Raw genomic sequence first — 22,768 nt, forward strand, 5'->3', positions numbered from 1 at the left:
GCTTTTGTTTTGGCAGGTGATAAATGATTCCCGGTGTTTCAAATAAATTGGAAAATCTAGATACTCAACTCAGTTACGAGGTTTCAAATGAATCTTTACAAGTCAGACTAATGGCGTGTAGAATACGTGTTTTATTGGAAAATTGAGCAAAATATTTACTTTACCAATCCAGCTTGGTACTTTCAGTTTACAGCAAGTCCACAGCGCAAAGTGTAGCTTTAACTTGTATCATATAGGCCTATTATCACTGCGATCGTGTTCAAGATTTCTCTATTGACCTTCAAACTGAACACGGAGCAATATTTAAGTTTCCGATAAATTACATCAGGGTCAGAACTCTGGAAAAAACATGGGTTGACATTTACAGCAACTGACAATAGAAGAAAAAAAAACATCTCCACGGTTACGTAGTGGACGATTGTCATCTTCTCATTAGAAACTGTATAAAACAAACTGTACCTTTTATTCAATCATTGGTATCTTTTCCTGTCTGTTTGATGACAAATGAGACAAATGAGACAAATAAACCTACAGCTTCCTTACATTGCTATTAGAGTAGAAATAAAGATTATTGGTGGAATAACAGTTCCATACTACCTGGCGGTTTTGACGTCTGCGAAAAGCAAATCGCGCCAACACAACAAACACAAGCGCACGAACCTTACAACATATCGTTGTGAAATACCTAGGGGCCTAACGTTAGGCTAGTAGTATATGAATTCTTTTTAATAATACTAGTATAGTGTGTTACTCATTAGTCTTCGCTAAGAGTAAGCGTTTTATAAACGATAATGCAGGAGCCATCGAGTAGCGACGGAGGCGGTACGCTGTCCATGGTGGATGTGTTAGAAGAAAATGAAGAACTGGAAGAGGAAGCTAAAGCTGTTCTTGGTGACAGCGATGACAGATGTTGCACATACACAACGGTATAGAACTTAGGCCAGCCCAACGTTATGGATTCCAAAGTAGACTACTGTAGGCCTACTAGTAATACTGTAACTACCAGTTTAGCACTTGGCTAGTAGTTAGGACTGGTCTACGCCTCACTTCAAGTTCATGCGAGCCCTGTAATTTTATAAATAGTAGCCTAGGCCATTACCTAATAGTGTAACCATGCCGGTGACCAGACACACCATTACCAGATTTCTGGGAACAGTCCCCAGATTCCATGAACGGACCCAGATGACTAGTGTCCCTGAAAAGGTACCTGAAATTAAAACCGTCTCTGGAATCCCAGAATTTGTGAAACTGTCAATCACAACTTTACCTGTTTGGCCATCCGTTCATAGAAGAGCTTGACTGCAGGCTGTGAAGCAAGCTTAAATGTAACAGGCAGTGTTCGATTTTTCCGGTATCGCATCGCAAAATGCGATCCAAAACGACAAACTTGCGAGACGTTCCAAATCAGCATCGCACATTGTGCCGATTTGTGCGATACAAATTCCTAGTCAGATTTGGGAGCAAACACTCAAACCTTAACTTACGAACTGTCGATCACAATGTAGAAGTTATAATTTATTGAGTTTATACGCAATGTACAACTTATTCACTTGACCGTATAGCGAAAAAAAACCTGAAAAAATAATATCCTACCATAGTTCAGTGTAAAGCGAATAGCCTAACCACCTCGGCGGTTACGGATCTCACGTAACTAAAAGGTTCCCTGGCAACGTGCCAAAAAATGTTAACAAACAGGTGTTACACAGGGGATGAGCTCACAGTTGTTGGGAAGGTACCTGGGCAAATTCGCAGCACATGTACCCTGGTACAGTAGTTGGGTATAGGGTTAAACACTGCAGTTGTAAAAATGTACGCATAGTGCACGCTATTCATTGTTAGGCAGTCTAGAAACGGGGCTTTGCTGAACGTTGTTTGTTTCATAATATCAGAAGTTTTGTAAGTTGCACTTTTTAAAGATTGAAAGACAGATTAAATCTCTTTTCATTTTATAACATAATATAGCTACTTTAACTTGTCATTTTAAAATTTTCATCAGTGACAATTTAATTTTCATCGTGACAATTTAAATAAAAAAAGTTATCAGTATTTTGCATCCTCAACTGTGAATTTTTTCATCGCCAGACATCGCAAAAAATGACAACAATTTTCGGGGGCTTTCTCCCCCAGGATCCCCACGAGGGGTTCTACCCCATGACCCCACCATAGCCCTAAGACGGGCCCCTGGACACCACGCCTTTATGCTCGCACGTTACGCGTGCTAGGCAGGCGAACACCGGCGGGAAATCGGCAGTGTGTTCGCGGGAAATTGAACAAGGTTTTCCAACACTGCTGAACTGTGCACTTACTGTATGCATCATGTTCAAGGTTTTCACGGAGGCCTTTGAGGAAATGAATGGTTAGTACAGTGTATATATGCTGCACTAATGCTGTGTGTAGGCCAAAGTTCACGAAGGTCATTGGTTATATTCGCGCGCCGTAGAGGTGTTTTTAGATGTTAAGGAGAGTCAGGTTTCCATGGATATTAATCGTAAATGAATCTGAGTTTAACTGACGCTAAAGAAATGGATCGTCTTGGGCAGATTAACAAATCATTGCAAGTATAAATAAGTACAGGTAGCTCTGCTGTTAAAAAGAAAAGTTCAATATCGGTTTGCTGTTATCGGCAATTAGGCAAAATTTTACCGATACCGATATGCTGCCGATATTGCAAATATCGGCCGATACCGATATTGAAAACGAATATCGTAGCAACACTAGTATAAATAATAATAATAAACAAACATTTTCTAGTTAATACATTGATCGCCAACATTTGGTCCGTTTTGTGGTAATTTCAAAACTGCTATTCAATATTGGGGAACTGCTATGCAACAAAAATTTTGTATAGCAATTGTCGAAATTTGTTGCTATGCAATTTTTTGGCCATAAGTCGAACACTGGTAACAGGCAACCCAAATTTTCGCACAATTTCGTAGGCTGTAGTCCACATGGAAAACATCGTTTTGCACTTAGTTGGTAGTGATAAATTATGAGACTTGCAGCTACCAAAGAAAGTCTTGGACATAATACTTGTTTCTGGATGAGATGTGATTTTTCATCATCCCTGAAACAGTAAAACTGCCAAAACACAAAGAGGCTTTCAATATTCCACCATCCCTTTTAATGCACACAGTGTTGTTAATAACCATGGATATGGTCATCATCAGTGCCATTGCCAGGGGGGGGAGGGGAGGGGGCTGGGCCTCTTCCTAATCTCTCAGACTTTCTTCAGAATTGCTTACATTTAATAACAAATGCTACAAAAATGAAAGCTTGTACAACACAAATGTAGTTAAAAATTATAGAAATTATAGCACCATTGGCATGTAATTATCCTCCTTTCCAAACCTAATGTTCTCCTGGAACGGGCAACATTAGTGACCTCCTCTTCTCCAGCATGCACAAAAAGAAAAACAAAACATATATACTGGCTACAAGCCTGGACAACACTATATTCCCAGATTTCCTGGAAAAAGTATCCAGGTCACCTTAACCAAGGTACGTTACTTATATCACAAAGTGACTAAATATATGTTAGTTTTAGTACTGTTGCAATGTAGCCAAGGCTTGTGCAAGTTTAAATTATTAATCATGATGTTAACAATATGTTGTAATAAAAAAATGTAAACACTCTGTACAGTAGCTTGGTCTACACAATACTCAAACGTACAGTACTTGAGATACCATAGTGTACAGTATGAATTCAAACAAAATTTATAAAATAACTCATGTATTAAAGTTTTTGCTTGTTTTCAAGCTGTCAAAGTTGTGTGTACTTAAAAATTTCTTTAAAATGTATCTTTTTTGGTTCTGATGATATTCATAACCTTTTTAGTCATGCAGGGGGATGATTGTGTGTGTGTGTGAAGCCTTGCTTGTAAACAGGATATCTCAAGAAGGTAAGCTTGGAACTATCTATTTTTGGTGTGTAGGAGTACCACAATTGAGTAGAAAAAGCATATTGTTTTGGGGAGGTCAAAGGTCATTTGGGGTCTGCAGGGGTCAAATTGTGTACACCTTGTAAACATGATATCTCAAGAAGGGAATCTTGGACCAATCTCATATTTAGTATGTAGCTGTGAAATGTTGAGTTTAAGATCTCTATATTTCTTGCTGGAGGTCACAAAGGTCATTTGGGGTCACTAGTAGTCAAATTGTGAAAACCTTGTAAATACTTGTTTTATAATCTACTGTATCTCCCACCTTCCAGCCTATTAGATAACATGCGTTTTGCCTCGTAAGAATCGGAGAGGCTATTTGCAAAATTTGGAAATTAGCTTAAGGGCATCTGTAGATAGGAATCAGAAGTCTGGACCAAATCTCCATTGACTTAAGTGTGTCAATAATTTTTGCAGCTGCTATATACATCGCTGCATACATGCCTGTGCACAAAGATGTGTAATGAATGTTGTTCTGATATTCATACAACATTGCTAAATGAATGGACGATATCATTGTGAATCATCGGTATTTTATCATTGCTGCCCTTGATTTAAGTTTTCCGTCGTATTTGGCAATGGTAGAGATTCAGTGCCAAATAAAAACTTCAGGTTTGGATGTAGTAACGTTGGGGAAATGACCAGGTGTGTTTACGAAATTAATTGTCGCCTAGTTAGATGTTTTAGAGGCAAACCAGATGCTAAATCTTGGGGACCAGGGGGTAAAAATCGTCCGGCGCCTGCTTAATGTACGGCTTGTAGGTGTACCACATTGTGTAGAAGAAGGCTGTTGTCTTTGGTAGAGATCAATCAGTATGCTGAATACAAGAACATTTTCCAGCTCGGTCATCAGCTCCCAATGTGAATATTGTTTGTCATATCTCAATTGCTTCTTGCTGTACTACTTAGAGTAAAGTACATAGTTCATCCTGGTTATACCCTACAGTCTAGTGTGTCACATACATATAAGATTATTCATGTAGCATCATCAAAACCACACTGCAGTTTTGCCTCCGGTTTGTAGAAACGTTTTTTTTTTCTGTGGATAAAATGTTACAAAGTAAAGAAAAACAAAGACATTTTCAGCTGAAGTGCCCTGATGACATCATCCAGTCTACTGTTGCCAGATCAATAATTTCCAAATATCACAAAATTTCATAACTTGCGCTAAAAAATTCTACTCAAGTATGTGGTTTTTGTCCAAAAGTTTCAAAAAAATGTTAAAAGCAAACTTTGCTAAGCAATCAACCAAAAAATCCTTTTAACAAAAGTTGTGGGTTATACCTTTTTATATTGTTATAAATTCAAAAGTTTTGAGGTGCAAATTTTCATCTAGTTACAGTACATGAGGTCTTACCTATCACAATGTAATAGAAGGACGGTTTAAATTATCTTCCCATAAGTTACATTTTAGGTTAAAGAAAAATCCCAAGTAAATTAAAAATTAAAGTTTGTATGATCATGTCCCATTATATCCTGTTTTTGGTCCACCTTTGGCTAATTGTTAACAAGATTGTATTTCCAGGCCTTGCTGTTTCTTGTGCAACCCTACATTTCGAGAATGTCTGTATATGTTTCCCATAAGCAATTGCTATGCTGCTTTCTAGTTCATTAACTTTCATTAGGTACCTGTACATGAAATTTTAATTAATTTAAAATTTAACATTCACACTTTAAACATTATAAAACAGGTAAAGGCATTGTTAAGAATGATCCCAGAGAGAGTTTTATGCTGCCTGAATCAGTGTTAGAACTATAATTCTGTAGTTTTCATATTTCATGAGTATCTATGCTATTTTCCTATCTTTTCACTGTAGAGATAATATGGTGATCTGCTACTGTATCAGTGGCTGTCCGATTCAGTGTTAGAACTATAATTCTGTAGTTTTCATATTTCATTAGCATCTATGATGTTTTCCTATCTTTTCACTGTAGAGAACAGATAATATGGTGAGCTGCTATCAGTGGCTGTCTGATTTAGTGTTAGAACTATAATTCTGTAGTTTTCATATTTCATTAGCATCTATGATATTTTCCTATCTTTTCACTGTAGAGAACAGATAATATGGTGAGCTGCTATCAGTGGCTGTCTGATTTAGTGTTAGAACTATAATTCTGTAGTTTTCATATTTCATTAGCATCTATGATATTTTCCTATCCTTTCACTGTAGATGTGATATGATGATTTGCTATCAGTGGCTGTTTAAATGCTGATTTATTATTGACCTTTAGGCTAATATATATTCTTTTGCCTGTTTTGTTACTGTAGGGCTATCAAGATAGGCAGGCTTTGTATGCTTGTAACACATGCACATCATCATCAGAGGGGACCCTGGCAGGCATCTGCCTGGCCTGTAGCTATGCTTGCCACGACGGACATGAGATGTATGAGCTGTACACTAAAAGGTAAACCATTACTCATAGACATACATATCAAACACGAATAGCTTATCATGGTGCTGTTATTTAAAGTGGATTGCATATCCTATAGAATGGCCGCACAAAGAGTAAATTGAATTCTGACAGTGATTTAGAGGGGGAACTCCAATATTGTAAGATTTATGAAAATATTCAGAGCAATTTTTTTGGCATCAAGTTATTTGAATATTTCCCTTCATTGCTTTCAAGGTTGCTTTGTCCTCTTTTAGGTTTGCACTGTTTTGAGTGTTTTCCCCTTAATTCTGCCCTTTGCTCCTTTAACTTTGACATGTTCTCCTTCAGGTTTGCCTTGTCCTCCTTCCCTTACTCTCCCCTTCCCTCCCATTCCTTCCACCCCTTCCTTCCACCCCTTCCTTCCACCCCTTCCTCGTTTGTGTTGTTTCCATTATTCCTACTGTTTCATCCCATCCCCACAGTTACCCTCTCCCCTCCTGTTGCTCTCCTTCCCTTTTTGTGTTGTTTATCCTTCTCTTACTGCTTTGTCCCTTCCCCTCCTGTTTTCCCCTCCTTTGTGACCTCTTCCCCCAATCTTTGTGTCCCTTCCCCCCTGTTTCTTTTCCTTCCCCTCCTGTATCTTTCCTTCCCCCTCCTTTGTCTCCCCTTCCCCAGAAAAGACATAACAGAAACCCTTCCTGCCCTCCTTTCTTGACCTCCTGTTCTCTTCTTCCCCATTGTAATTCCAGTCATAATGATGGTCACTGAGCATTGTGATATACTATTACAATCTTTCAATCCTTCTCCCTTCCCTCAAATCGCTTCCCACATTTCCACAAGTATTAGTCACCTCTGAGAAAATCTAATCACACAAGTAAACTACTACCTTGTAATGTAAATGGAACTTACAACCCTCCTTAGACTTATGCTCACATTCATTTACAACCAGCAGGTGATGAACTAACCTAGTTTCTATTTGCAGACCGAAGTTGCACATGTTTCATTTACATACAACATTACATGTTCGCAAAACATTTCTTCCAGCTTAAAAATAGCCAAGACCAACGTGCAGTAGTCTGTACAGTATTGTACAGTAGATGTAACTTTAACCAATGCCTAAATCATCTTATTTCATCTAGTTTCTCTCATATTAAGATTCCCAATTTCACTGTATTTTTATTTTCATCTTCTTGTTATCTCTCTTTCATATGCTAATACTCAGCAGGTGTTGTTTCCCTAATTTTGATATTAGTCTCTCAACTCTGCTCTTCCTTGATTACATTTATGCAAATTGAGATCATGAATATTCGATATGTGTACATTTACATCTTTATTGCAGCGTGTGGATCTAATTGTGCTCTGCTTGATCACGAGTACGTACTTTAAAGAAAGCATAAGACCCTTACCGTTCCAAAAATGGAGATTAGCTACAGTACTTTCAATAACAAAATAGCTGAGGTAAAAAAATTAGTCCAAGCCAAAGACACTTTGCACTCAAATGCAGTGAAATGTTCAGTAACGATAACAAAAAAATTAGTTTTCTGAACTGTGGTACTGCGGCTTAATGGTGGATATTGTTTCTACCCAGCGACGTAGCCAGGAATTTGAAAGGGGGGGAGCACTTTTGCGATGGATATGGATTTTCAAAGTTGTAGGCACGACTATCTAAGCGGAGCGCCACCATCGGTTGGCGCGGAGCGTACAAGAAAATTTTTGGTTTTACAAACCCCCCAGATGGCTGGAAACGGCCCTTCCCTAGTGTTCATTCTGGTTCCCTGGCCTCTTGCTAACTTGAGACACCTCATTCAATATCACTTTCAAACCCAAAAAACAAACGAGTTAAAATAGTACGTAATTCAATAATACATAATGTATTAAAATTAGCAAGGTACATACACAAGGGCGGCGGAAGCACTTTTAATCTGGGGGGGGGGCACCGACGTCAAAGGGCACTTTGCAGAAATTCGATTGGACTGATGCAGCCTGATATTTAGTACCCTTTATAAATCTTATTGTATTATCTTATTTGCGTATACACATCACTCCATCAACGCCCCCTCCCCCCCCCCCCCCCGTCTTAGTAGTCTTACTTTTCAACTTCTGATACTTGTAGATACAAAGATAGGCCAGAAATGTCTTTGATACAACCATAGCCAGTATTTGTCTTTGATACAACTGTAGCTAGTAAATGTTTATCGAAAAGGCTGTTTTGGAACTTGTAACGCCGATCGTGACAACAACAGGCAACAAAGTGCTGCAGCTCTATACATATAAAGTCTGTTAATCAACGATAGGTTTATTTGACTGTGGAATGTTCTCAACTGAAATTTTATCTGCGTAAACGGGTTCTTAAGTAGATGTTAAAAAACTGACAAGATCGTATCCTAGTCTTTTTCGGCGGGTAGAGTATTGAATGAAACGGCACGCGATATGAATGACAGCCTAGATGACAGAAGAATAGGTCACCTTATTTAGCCATAATCTTGCTACGTTCATTTCAATAGTTTTTCCTGTCTAGACTCTTAAACTCGTCCAGCAAGCTTATGGATTTGAATTATGGGTGTTTTAATAAAAAAGATAACTTGGCCAAAAAAAGTGTACGCCCGGGCCTACAGTGCTACACACTGGCTACGCCCCTGATAGTTCTAAATTAGCATTAGATCTCTTACTGAAATATCGCTGACCTAATAAGGTGATCAAGAGTACAAGTTTTATGTAGAAAAAGGGCACATTTTTAACCTGAGGAAAAGTGGGGGGGCACTTGCCCCCTGTGCCCCCCCGGTTCCGCCGCCCTTGAAGGTACATGTACAGAGTAGTCTTACTTTTCAACTTCTGATACTTGTAGATACAAAGATAGTCCAGAAATGTCTTTGATACAACTGTAGCTAGTAAATGTTTAAGTTAGCCTAATAAGAGAAGGCGAGAGCTATCCGACGATTGCCATCTGATGCAAATTTTTCAAGTGTTTTCTCAACTGAAATATTATCTGCGTAAACGGGTTCTTAACTACATGTTAAAAAACTGACAAGATCGGATCCTATAGTCTTTTTCGGCGGGTAGAGTGTTGAATGAAATTATCGTGCTACATACTGGCTACGCCATGATCATATGATATCAGTATCAGCAGATTTTGTTTCCTGTTTAAATTCTTTTACATGTTCTTTTACATAATATATCAGAAAGACAAACATAGTGCTCTTTTACAAGTTTTCCAGTAGGATGATTCTTGTTTATTGTCCAATGTCTGGACTTTAATACATTTGACGAACTTAACTGATGGACAAAATAAACTTTCATATTTTGTAATACAGCCAGATATGCAGTGGCCTAAAAACAAATATCGTTATCGCAGTGTATTAGCAGTGTAATAATTATTTATAGGAAGTGCGTATCACGTACGATTGCTAGCTTAGCTTCATAACATGCTGTTCGTGCAACAACTTAGGACGACTCATTGAACGAACATTGTCGACGTTGTTGTGCATACAGTTCGTGACATTCCATAGAGTGCGGTTAGGTAGGCAATATGTATTTTATTATGCAGTGGCCAACTGTAGGCTTGTAATTGGCTATAAGCTAAATTTAGCTAATTGCATCTGCCAAACTAAGTAAGTAGTTGAATCAGTAGGCGTGAATGTTACTACGATTACAATCGAGTTAACGGAGCTGACGAGTATTCAAGACCAAAAGAGCACTGACAAAATACCATGCTAAAAAAACGACAGTTTAAAAAAAAAAAAATCGACACTGAAAGGGGGGGAGCGGTCGCTCCCCCTGCTCCCCCCCTGGCTACGTCCCTGTTTCTACCGCTGACATAGAGGGAATGAAAAGTAAACAAAGTTCATTTGATCTTCTTGCACGGACTGAAATCGTGAAAGAAGCCTACAAGTTGTGCCGAGAGAAAAAACAGCAAAACAATACTGTACGTGGAATATATCAAATTCAAATAAAGACTATGCACAAAGCGTGAAATAGTCAAATGGTTCAATAGGGTCTTGTTTCATGTTTTAGTGAATTGTAAAGCCGACCAACACATCGAACACAACGTGCATAACTTGTGTTTTAGTTTTTTTTTTAAATTTGAAACTTATTACCTTTCATTTGTAATCTTCAGTCATCTCCAGTGTTTTAAGTTGAACGTCCTTCACTCCGACACATTTAATGTACAGAAAATATTGTACAATGTTTCATTTTATCTTTGACAAACTTTGAGAGTCTATTTCGTTTATCTTTTCATACTCCTCTCAACATTGTCTATGGCTCTCATGAGATACATAAAGTTTTTTCTAAGTTAAGTTTGAAAATTTCATGAAAATCTGTCCATTCGTAAGGTGCACTACTGCTTCTCTGTCTATTGGATTGCAGGAACTTCAAGTGTGACTGTGGAAACAGCAAGTTTGCAGACCTGACATGTAAACTAGTATCCGTAAGTCATGTCGTGAATAGTCAATCATGTTGTCATTAGTATCATTGTCTTCCCTGCCTCACTTACCTGTTACCTTTCTAAATACTGCGCTCTCTACTGTGTGACCTGGGAACCATTTTGAAACTCACCCCTTCCCCCACATCCCCCCCTCCCCACAGTGACCTCTGGTCTTAGTGAACGAATGTCAGTTTCACAACTTTGAGAGGCAAGTCTGCTGCGGTAGGTTGAGTCAAAGTCAGTTGTGACGAACATACAAGATGATGAAACATCATATTTGTTACTAGATTTGGGGCTTTGGCAACTCCAAACCGTTTGGATTCAGTGATTACCGTGGCTTCCTAGGATTCAAGACTGGGATGTGTCAACTCTTCAACGATATCTTTCAAAAGATGTTTTCATGTAGTTCAATCGGATTCATTTTCAGCTTCTGGCATAGGCTGTATATTAAGTTGAATCTACACAGGATGACAGCAGGTCTTTTGGTCAAGCAGGTTTAATTGTTAAAGTGTTTTAAACATTTGCTGGGTACCAAGTTCCAGCCACACTGGGAAAGTAGATATGCGGCTCATGATATCGGAAATTGGTAAAGACGACCATTGCCAACTGACTCACTACTGTGCACTACTCTACTCTTTGGAGATAAGACTTCAAAACCAGAGCCTGCTTGAGCATAGACACACTCCAATTAAAGATGGAGAATTGTTTAGCCAATTTGATTGACTTGATCAAAACATACGAGGACAAGATTTGCTCTTTGTAGGTATAGTAGAGTGTAACAATGGTTAGAGGGGTACAGAAAGTGTTTGGATTGCTTCCAGCATATATTTACAGTAAACACAGACTTAAAAATGGACAGCCAAAGAGGTTGCGATTTGTTGTAATAACTCCTGCCTTTGTTGGTTTATCAGATGCCTTAGGGAATAACTTATCTGGTATCGCATCACAATATACTATGCAAGATTATTACATTGCTATACAACTCAAAAGATGTATAGTAGTCTTTTTACACAGGAACACATAGTATTTTACTAAGAGACAATATGTGAAGCCCTCAAACTACAATGCATATAATTAAACACTAAAATTATTTACCTGTGCGTGTATGTGTTATTTGGATCAATAAGAAAATAGATGGTACCAATATGGTTTTGGCAGGATTCTAAAACCTTTAAATGCTGAAGAATCAACTTAGCAGCAGAATCAACCCTGTAGCTTTATTTTTATCTGGAATTCAGAAATATCTTTTCATATTGTCTCTGATATTTTTGTGTCAGAAATGTATCAATTTTTATCGGGTGTAATTGAACTTTTTTTGCAGGATAAAGATCCCCTGAATGAGGAGAACAAGTACAATCAAAATTTCAATGGACTCTACTGTTCCTGCAAGAGGCCGTACCCAGACCCAGAAGACAATGTAAGTTTTTCTCTCAATTATCGCCCCCTTTCCCCCATCCCATCTTCATACCTACCCCTTCCCCCCTTTTCCTGGCAGTTGTCTGTAGAAATTGGGTTAACCCTTACTCATTTATTCTCAAACCATACCTCTCTCAATAGATTCGAATCGACCAAAGATTTACAACTCCCTCAGAAGACGAGAGGGGTCACAGAAAATTTAGAACAGCCAGTGTTCAGGATATGTTTGCTTAAGTAGTATATCCTATTTTAACTTGTCACTGGTTTTAACTCAACAACACAGGTCTATATCGTTTCAATGCACTGCTTATGATGTTCTTGATAACATTTTGGAAGGTAATTCTTTATTTTGGTGCAGCTTAACACTTTAAATGTTCTCTGCTTCGTGAGTCATGTAATGTTCGTCCTTTCTTCTGATCTTTAAAAGGTCGATGATGAAATGATTCAGTGCGTAATCTGTGAGGACTGGTTTCATGGCAGGGTAAGTAAGTAGGCTAGGTATGATTAAACTTAGTGAGACTAATTCCTTTAATTACACTTTCTTCTTTCTAGAGCTGTATTCATTTAAAGAGATATTTACAATCCTTCATGTCTGTTTCATTGCAAGATTGGTAGCCTACAAGACATAGCTTATAATCAAACAGAGTAAAGCACTAATCTTTGTTGTTGTTTTTGTTGTCGATCTGCATTTTGTGTCGTATTTGCCTACCATCGGGTGGCACCACCCCCAACCGTTAATGCAAAGATAGTAGGCCCCTAGCGAGTCTGCAGCAGGAAGACCAATGTGCATTTCCCAAACCTACCAAAATCTTTAAGTTGTACTTCCCAATATTTTATATCAAACTATGGTAAAAGGTACAGTAAAGTGATGATGGCATTTTTTGTACAAACTAGTACTATGCCATGAAATCTGCAATATTATCGGCTACGATTTCTTAACCTTTAATATAGCAGATTTTTAGCTTCTAGAATGGTGACACACCACTTGAATTTGTTTCACTGCAAGCTACAGGACACAAATATTCCTTTAAATATTGATGTCCCATCCAACTGATTAACTCCTGCCCACAGGTATGAGTACCGTGACTTGATTGTGTATCTCCGTAGCAACATTGCATCACATAAAGGTTTTTTTTAAATATCCCAATATACCCAAAAAATTAAAGGGTAAAATCATAAGTTGGAGAGACTTTTGGCCCAACTTTGCAAAATCTGACAGTGTATATTGATGGAACTTCATTTTGTTTTCAAATGTTACCAATCCAGCTTCTGTTAATTTTCTTTTTTATACTAATTCCTTACAGCATCTTGGTATCCAGGAACTCCCTTCCAACTATGAGTACCAAGAGATGGTTTGCACAAACTGTATGACAAAGAATGACTTTCTCTGGGCTTATACACTACATTCTGTCGGTGAGTGTGATTTATAATTTCAAGTTTCAGGATTTAATTCTACTTTCATGGATCAGGAAGATTACAATTAATTTGATACAAACAAAGAGTAAGCTTAGAAATGGAGAAAGAATAAAACTAATTTTCTAACCAGAAAGCAGAGAAGGTCTAAGGAAAGCAGAACTTGTGCAAGTAGACCCCTATGGAAGAACAAAAGGAACCAAAAATGGACAAACTTATATGGAAAAAAAACGAAAATTGCAATTTTATACAAGAGAACATAGAAAAAACTATGAAATAAGGTTCAAACCTGAAAATAGACATAGATTTCAGTGAAGGCCCTGAAGGTTCTAATTTCATCATGGAAGTAGATGTACATGTCAGTGAATCATCTAATTTGTTCCACAGCAGTTTTTATTGCGTGTTCTATATTTAACTTTTCCGCCAAGAAATGTATTTCTGCTGATATTGAGACTCTTAAAGCAGCTACCAAACTATGATTCCAATTTCCTAATTATAAATTCAAAAATTCATGAAAGTTAGGAATAACCCAAAAAATGATCAAAATTTTGTGAACATAGGTTTAATGTTTTCATATGACTGGTGTATCCAATATACCCAATATCAGCTGAACCTGAGAAGGTCGCCTAGAATTCCCCAAAATTCATGTTTACTTTGGCATGGACATGACCTATTTTTTAACCTTGAATATGTCTTTCGAAAGGCCTATTCACATTGGGTAAAGTACTCTGTTGTAGCTTCCTAATATTATCCTAAGGCTAGACTAATTTAGCTCCATATCTGGGGGCATTGCCGCAACAGAGATGACATTTATAAATTTGAGAAAGACTACTGTGGTGAGTTTTATCAGCAAACTGCAGATTAAACCTAATCTTTCTCCATTAATGCATCATACATGTTGTTTTCAAATGTCAAGGAAGATCATCTGTCTAATGCCAATGTACTTTGGAATTAACACGCCCGGGCGATCTGTGAAGACCTTTTCATTTCCAGCACTAACGACAGAGTTCACAAATCTGCCAATATCTGTCAAGTCATCGCTGGTCCACGAAGGATAGATATCTGATTAAATGAAGCCGAAAGTTACTTTATATGGATGACTGATAACTGATATTAAAAACATTTTTCATCGCAGATGAACTTAGTGTTACTTATTCGAAAAAGCAAAAGAAATAGAAAATAGATACTTGTTACTAGTATTCTTCAGACTTCTGCTTGTCCGTTGAAACTATAGATATTGCTTCGTGTATTAACCATGTACATGTTGCATAGGATTTGGTGTGAATAAGCTGGTGTTCATAATGCAGATCTTCTACTTTTCAGAAAGCCAGTTTTATGCTTAATGCTAAACACGGAAAGAAACTGTTACATTTATCTCGAAAGAATGTGGTAAATTTATTCATATATTCCAGATATTACAGAAGTCAAGGATGAAAGCAACGTCAAACATGAGATTGATGTCGATTCGGTACCAACTGATGTTATCCAAGTCGCTGGGAAGGTAAATTAGAAAACAGATTTGTTAAAATGTCATCAAGTTAAGATTGCAGTCCTTATGCTCTTAGAGCCGATGGTTACATTTGCCTTGCAGTTCAAATTCACTTTGAGGACAAACTTGTTTCGTTACTTCATGCATAAGTTTTACCCCAGATGATTAAGATTGTTAGAAAATCCAGTGGCGTACAGGATTGCAAAATTGGGGTCGGGGGGGGGGGGGGGGAATCCAAAATTTCCCTCACTGAGTTAGGTATAAATGTTTAAACTTTTATAGAAGGGCCAGAGGCATATAGAAGGATTTCATAGACTAGAGGGTGCTTCCTTCAGGTCATTGAAGGTGACCCTTGTGTATGGGATGGTCGAGGGGGTGTAATTAATCCAGAAAAAATCCAATTTACATCAAATGGTGCATGTTGAGATATCTTTACTCTATAAATTATCTATTAATAGCTCTAAAATGCTAATCTATGCTAATAATATAATCATATTTATTTTTTTTATTTTTTCGAGTGAGGTTGAAAGGTAGTGTACACAGAAAGCATTTGTCTCATTATTCCTCAGGCTGAAAAGGGACCTTCTTGATTACAAAAATGGTAAAGGGCCCTTTTCTGTTACAAAAAAAAGTAATGCTTTGTATTTACTGAAAAAAGAGGTACTTTTGATACATTTCTTGGCATTCATACAGAACATGGCTCTCATAGCTTCCTGAATCAGATGCGAGTTGCATCATGTTTAATGAAATGTTTAACCTAAAATGTTAGTAATTAAACAATCCAGTTGCTCTAAAAGCCACATTTTTTTTTAGCTCATACCAGCATGCTGGTGTGAGCTATTGTTACAGTGCAGCGTCTATCACTCTATCCGTCAACAATTGGTAAAACCGCTCCCACTCGCACAGTGTTTGATGGAATTTCATGAAACTTGGACACAAGGACCATAAGGTATAGGGCCATCAGAGATGGTCCGAAATTTGGGGTCAAAGGTCACCTGTGGGCCGTAATGGGCCATTTTGTGGAAATACGCAAAATGCTTCTTCTCCTACAGATTCCATGTTACAATGTTGAGGGTTTGTCACGACAGTACTATGGAAGTTTTACCTTCAGGGTGTTCATGAATTTGAGATCAAAGATCAACTAGGGGTCTTTTGTGGCCCGGGCCGTGGCCCTATATTTTCAAATTGCTCCTGTTCGTACAGTGTATGGCCAGTTATAATGAAACTTGGTCACAATGTTCCTCTCGATGATAGTTACGAGGGGTGTTCGGAAAATTGAGGTCAAATGTCATTTAGAGGGTCATCGGGGGTCATTCTTTGTAATATTTTCAAATATCTCAATCTCCTCAAGATTTTGATGGATCATATTCAAAGTTGAACTGATGATTGTTTGATTGTGTATGAATAAGGTGATGCCTTATAATTTTTGGTCAAAAGTTAATTAATTACAATTAATCCCCATTGTTTAAAAAAATCTGAGCCTTCACCTTTTGCCAAAGCTCCTTTAATTTGTCTCCCAGTCTCTGCAGTGTTTGTTTACATTTGTGGTTAAGCTCTGCAGAGGTTGTTAGTTGAATTAAAGCAGGACTGGGAGTTGTTATTAACTGTTGAACTGTAAGCATGAGAGCCCTATAGCCAATCAGCACTTGCCGATTCTTAGAAGTCTTTGAGCCTGAGGTATGTAGGCAGCCAGCCAAAATTTTGGCAAGGAGTGCTTCAGGTCTGCTCTGGTAGAGGGGAGAAAGTTTAATAGGGTAGGTCAGTGGTATTGTTTGAGAGAGTGGGTAAAATAGGATTTAAAGGGGGAAAATAGGAATTATAGCCAGTGGTGTGGCCAGGGTTCTGCTATTGGAGGGGGGGGTTATCCCTCATGGGCCCAAAATTGGTGGAATCTGAAAAATGGCCTGAAATATGGTGGGCAATAAAGTTTTGTGGGCCCTACATTTTTAAGCTCGAAAAGGTTTGAGCTTCTGCACCATTGGTGCTCTAGTTTAAATTTTAATGTAATTGCAAAACAGATCCGTCTAAATCTTACTTTTTAAATCTGACAGTTTAATAGGTTACATCAGCTCATTGATCGTTTCCTTTATTTGCAACATTTGCTCAGTTTCTCAAACATATTGATAGTTAGTTCAAAGGCGATGATGGTCCAGGAGGAGAAAGAATTCACATATTATATATTCTCTCCATCCCCTTGTCAGCTAATCCTCTTACATCTATCTCTTTTGTGTTCACCCTGTTCATTAACCTATCTGTATTCTGTGCTTGTATTTGTCCCTTCTGTTACTGTTACTTGTCATTCAGCCTGTGAAGAAGATCCTGCTAGGATTGAAACGTCAGGCCCTCTTACTTTTACACAATTATTACATACCTTAGATTTGCTCCAGGTTTAATGTCAATTGCCATAGGCTGACACAGCCAAGATTAAATTAAGTATAAAAGTTAAAGGACAAAATAAAGAGCTGTTATTCAAATTAAGTTTGATTATATCTTCATCAAGACATGCAATGTGGTTTCAAAACCTTGAAACTGGAATATTTCCCATCATTTGTTGACCTTGTGCTGACAAATGGGATGCCACCCATCCATCCTCCTTGTTGAATATGCATTAATTCTCATGTTTATGCAGGAACAGGGTGTTTCCCAAGATGTCTTCCAATCTTCTAAATCTGCCGATGCTGCTGCAATTAAAGACGAGGTAAAATCAGATTCCAAGGAGGAGAAGCCAGAGGCGGACAAAGATAATGCCAATCACAAGGATGACACATCATCCTCATCCCATGTAAGTTAAATCTAGCTGTGTATGTAAATTCCATATTGGTGGTAATGTATGTTGCTGTTAATGTCGCCGTAGCATTATTGTGGAGATGTGTTTGCATCTTTACTAAATCAGACATACAATGCATGTGGCTAGTGAAGTGGTATACATTTCAGTGTCCAATGCCCTCCCCATGCATTACCTTGTCTACTGCAGCAGTGAGGAGCTGGTTTGTATCCGCCAATATATGAATCAGCCAATAGCAGTGTAAAATCTGAGATAACTTGGTCACTTTACCTTCAGTAGAAGCGTAAGCCAGAGAAATGATTCTCAACATGGTTTTATAGTAGAAGATTTTGTTGTGTGCTTCATCACTATGAATTCCAATAAGTTTGTCCAAAGTCTAGAGACTGTTTCAAAATATTCAAAATGTAATTTTTTGATAATGACTAAGGACACTGCTTTGGGCCAACATTTGTATATTTTAGGAATAAACATAGATCCCATGCTGTGTTTACCTGGCAGTATTTAGCGGAAAGACAACCCAAACTTGTTTGCATTGGATTTTAAAACATTGCAAAGTGTTTACTCTCATAGCCTGTAAGAATAGTAAAACTTGAAAAGGTGCCAACAAGTGTCTTCAAACTTATCTGTAAATCAAAAGATGATCTTTCATGTTGGTTGTAACTGTACAGCATTTTGTTATATGCTTTACAAGGTGAATTATTTAAATAGTTGTTTACATGTTTAATAGACAGAGTGGTGGTCCTCACGAGATAATGTGTTTCATGATATATCAAAGTGTTTGTTTTATCCCTCGTCTGTCGTAGACGAAACCCTCTAGCGTTGTGGATTCTGATTCCAATGGAAAGCCTTCAGAAACGAACAACGAGGAGAAAGAAAAATCCAGACAAAGCTCAGGTGAAACCACCGATAAAACAGAAGATGGTAAATCTTCATCATCTTCATCTTGTCAACTGGAGCAGCTGAAGAATCGGACAGTGAAGAAAACGGATGGTGCTGTCTTTTGGAAGAATAGTTGGAGATCTAAGCTATGTGCTTGCCACTCATGCATGGTAAGTTTTAAATTTGTCTTTAGGTCATGTCTTGATGTTATCAGCATTCACTGACAAAAAAAAAAAAAAAATAGTCTGCAAAGCGTTAAAGGGGATAGTTTAGTGACAGACAATTCAACATTTGTATCAAAAACCAAAATATGTATCTCGCTGCTAACTTCAAAATACCAAAGCAATAAACCCGCCGGTAACTCCAAATTTGTTTATAATATGAAGGTAAACTCATGTTTTGTTTTGCAAAAAAAAGCTCTTTGTTACTCTGAGAGATACATTATTTGCTCTATCTGTGATGTCATTCATGGCAGACGCTTTGCACAAATGTTACTTGTGAAATGTGAACATGTATGAGAAGCTGTTGATGAGCTCAGCATTGAAGCCATAACTGTTTCTGCTTTAAGATTATTTATGGTACATTGTGGATATATTCTCTTTGCATGATGAAGAAAACCGAAGCCATTTCAGCTCAATCACCATGATGATTTCACTCTCTCTGTTGCCAGATGCATTTTGTAAAATTTGACCTCAAAGTACATTCTTTAGAGCATAGCTATCACTGTTGATCCGGAAGTTTTTGCAACAAATCTTTCCAATTTACACAATATACAGACGATTAGGTCAGTTTCATCAGATGCAAACTATAGTATTACTTCACAAGGAAAATAAGACTTTTGGATGGCCTCAAATAACATATGGTTACAATGCATTACAATTTTGTCAAGAACCACTGACAAATGAATGGCTATCCAAAAGTCCTACATTTCAGTTAATTTTAATTGGAATTAATATAACAGTGGATTTCCATAAACATTTATCCCTGCACTGAGGAGGAGTGGACATCGTTATCAAGTAGCCTTAAAGGAACATTCCAGAGATCCACCATATCATGAAACCGAATATCTTGAAAACCAGAATAGCTACAGTATAGAAACATTCAAGTTATTCTTTCCTTTGTAGATGATGACATGTGAAGGCTCATCCTTTAAGTGAAAGTAAACTTGTTATCGTTTGTCAGAGATCTGGTTCGTGGTTGGATTAATGCTAGTAGATCATCGTCGATCTTTGTCGGCCGGGAGGAATCGAAATTAGATTAATTCAAACTTGCTCATGTGTAAAATTTGAAAGTACACTGGCATGAGACAATCTGTTTTGACATCTTAAAACAATGTTTCTTGTTGAGGAAGCATGTACTGAGAAATTCTAAGCCTATTTCTACCTTCAGGATAAAATGAAAAGGCTTTGTTTGCAAGGTTCAAATGATACAGATCTGTTTGTGTAAACTTTTTCTTTAGATAATATAGAAACATAAGAAACAGCATTGATGTTATTTTTAATCATATGTGTTGTTTGTGATTGTAATTCATTGAGGTTACAAAGCCAACTATTTTTTTTTAAAGACTTATCCAATCAACAGAAAGTGACATTAGTTCAATATTAATTAAAATTATTATTCTCCATTCTCAGGAAATGTACCAGAGGTTACACGTAGAGTTCCTGGTCAGAGAGGACGACACAGTCCTAGCGTACGAAGAGAGAGGCAAGCTGAATCAATCTGGTATGTCGCAATACGAGAAAGGAATTCAGGCTCTGTCTCATCTTGACCGGACACAGCAGGTGGAAGTCCTGCAAGGTATTCTTGACATGCTTATATTATCATCACTATTTACTGGAAGTTTTATGTTTGTTTGTGATATAAGACCCTGCTATTCAAAGTTGTTTGCTTGGTCACATCCAATTTTCAGCTTCATCATCATCTTGGCACCCCGACCCCCCGGCTGTGGAGTTTGTGGCTGTAAGAAAGATTTATCCCCTTCCTCCTTTGAGCAACTTTTATCTGATAAAGGGTGCTTAGTTGCAAAATGGTGTTACAGTTTGCAACATTTGAAGTCAGTTTTTTTCAAGGTTGTCTCCATTTCTTTTCTGCTTTTTTTTTTGTGACCCCAAAAACCCTCCAAAAGACATTGAGGGACCCCTAAAATGGTCATGGTCCCCACTCTTTGAGTTGCAGAGATATAAGACTTCATTGTCATATGGCTATAAAGGACTTCACTTTGTGTTGTTATTTCAAATGTCAGGTCCTAATATAAATTGGATGAACATTAAGACTAGATATAAAGTGAAGTTCATAGTGTAATGCATAAAGCCCATCAACTTGTGTATTAATATCTCCAATTGTCACCTGCATTAGAGTTTACAATGACCATTGAGAACCAACTACAGGCGGGGGTCTTTGAGTACTTTGTAAGTTTTTTATATATATTTTTCATCTTACATGTAATTTTGTTTTTAATACATTCTTTTCTACCATTGACAGGATACAATGACATGAAAACCGAGCTCAGAGACTTTCTGCAGTCATTTGCTGACAAGGGAAAGGTGAATACTATTTATCTCCTTACATGAGTCTTACATATCGTGTAGATTAAGGTTGAACAACAGCGCACGTTTGCCCCAAAGAAATACTTATTTTGAATCAAGCTATGCGGCAGAATGTCAAAGAACATACCCTGTATACCATAGATATGTAAATTCCAAGTCAGTGTTCATAAGTCGTTCATTCATCAGTCCTACATTCATTTGCTAATTCATCCATTCATTCCTTGGTCAATTGTCTGTACCAAGTGAACAGATATGTAAATTCCAAGTCATGTGTTCATTAGTTGTTCATTTATCTCTCACTTGTCCTTGTGTCAATCATCCATCAGTCCTACATTCATTTGCTAATTCTTCCATCCATCCTCTTGTCAATTGTCTGTACCAAGTGAACAGATATGTAAATTCCAAGTCATGTGTTCATTAGTTGTTCATTTATCTCTGACTTGTCCTTCTGTCAATCATCCATCAGTCCTACATTCATTTGCTAATTCATCCATTCATTCCTTGGTCAATTGTCTGTACCAAGTGAACAGATATGTAAATTCCAAGTCATGTGTTCATTAGTCGTTCATTCATCTCTGACTTGTCCTTCTGTCAATCATCCATCAGTCCTACATTCATTTGCTAATTCATCCATTCATCCCTTGGTCAATTGTCTGTACCAAGTGAACAGATATGTAAATTCCAAGTCATGTGTTCATTAGTCGTTCATTCATCTCTGACTTGTCCTTCTGTCAATCATCCATCAGTCCTACATTCATTTGCTAATTCATCCATTCATTCCTTGGTCAATTGTCTGTACCAAGTGAACAGATATGTAAATTCCAAGTCATGTGTTCATTAGTCGTTCATTCATCTCTGACTTGTCCTTCTGTCAATCATCCATCAGTCCTACATTCATTTGCTAATTCATCCATTCATTCCTTGGTCAATTGTCTGTACCAAGTGAACAGATATGTAAATTCCAAGTCATGTGTTCATTAGTCGTTCATTCATCTCTGACTTGTCCTTCTGTCAATCATCCATCAGTCCTACATTCATTTGCTAATTCATCCATTCATCCCTTGGTCAATTGTCTGTACCAAGTGAACAGATATGTAAATTCCAAGTCATGGGATAATTTGCTGTTCATTTTATCTCCTTTGTCCATCTGCTTGTTCCAAATGAACATTTTTCTTCGAGCGTTTTCTCCAAATCATGTGTTCATTATTCCTTCCTTCATCTCTTTCCTGTCTGTGGAAATAAAGGGATCGGTATCCACCGTGCTAACACATTTTTTTCGCTACATTTCACCACAGGTCGTCAAAACAGAAGATATCAACAATTTCTTTGGAGAGATGCAAGCCCGGAAGAGACAAAAGACGGACTCGATGCAGTATTTTTGTCGATAGAGATGAGGCATAGCCAATGCATCATACATCCAAGTTTTAAGCTCTGCACAACTCATTCTTTGAAATCATGAAAATAAAGTGTCGTTTGTCTATCTACATCATTGTGAAAATTTTGCAC

The 22,768-nt window shown here is 37.6% G+C and overlaps 1 protein-coding gene across 1 annotated transcript; it reads left to right on the forward strand.

Annotated features, from left to right (window-relative positions):
• Window positions 1–632: 632 nt before the first annotated feature.
• On the forward strand, window positions 633–22,764 carry LOC139970809 (putative E3 ubiquitin-protein ligase UBR7). The gene is made up of 12 exons (XM_071976820.1): window positions 633–926; window positions 6,208–6,344; window positions 10,677–10,737; window positions 12,056–12,151; window positions 12,578–12,631; window positions 13,455–13,563; window positions 14,976–15,064; window positions 17,682–17,834; window positions 18,641–18,886; window positions 20,348–20,513; window positions 21,198–21,259; window positions 22,558–22,764. The coding sequence occupies exons 1-12, from the start codon at window positions 792–794 to the stop codon at window positions 22,648–22,650; spliced, it is 1,401 nt and encodes a 466-aa protein (XP_071832921.1). The 5' UTR covers window positions 633–791; the 3' UTR covers window positions 22,651–22,764.
• The last annotated feature ends 4 nt before the right edge of the window (window positions 22,765–22,768 follow it).

Source organism: Apostichopus japonicus, chromosome 8 (assembly GCF_037975245.1).
Source record: "Apostichopus japonicus isolate 1M-3 chromosome 8, ASM3797524v1, whole genome shotgun sequence".
NCBI classification, from domain to species: Eukaryota; Metazoa; Echinodermata; class Holothuroidea; order Aspidochirotida; family Stichopodidae; genus Apostichopus; species Apostichopus japonicus.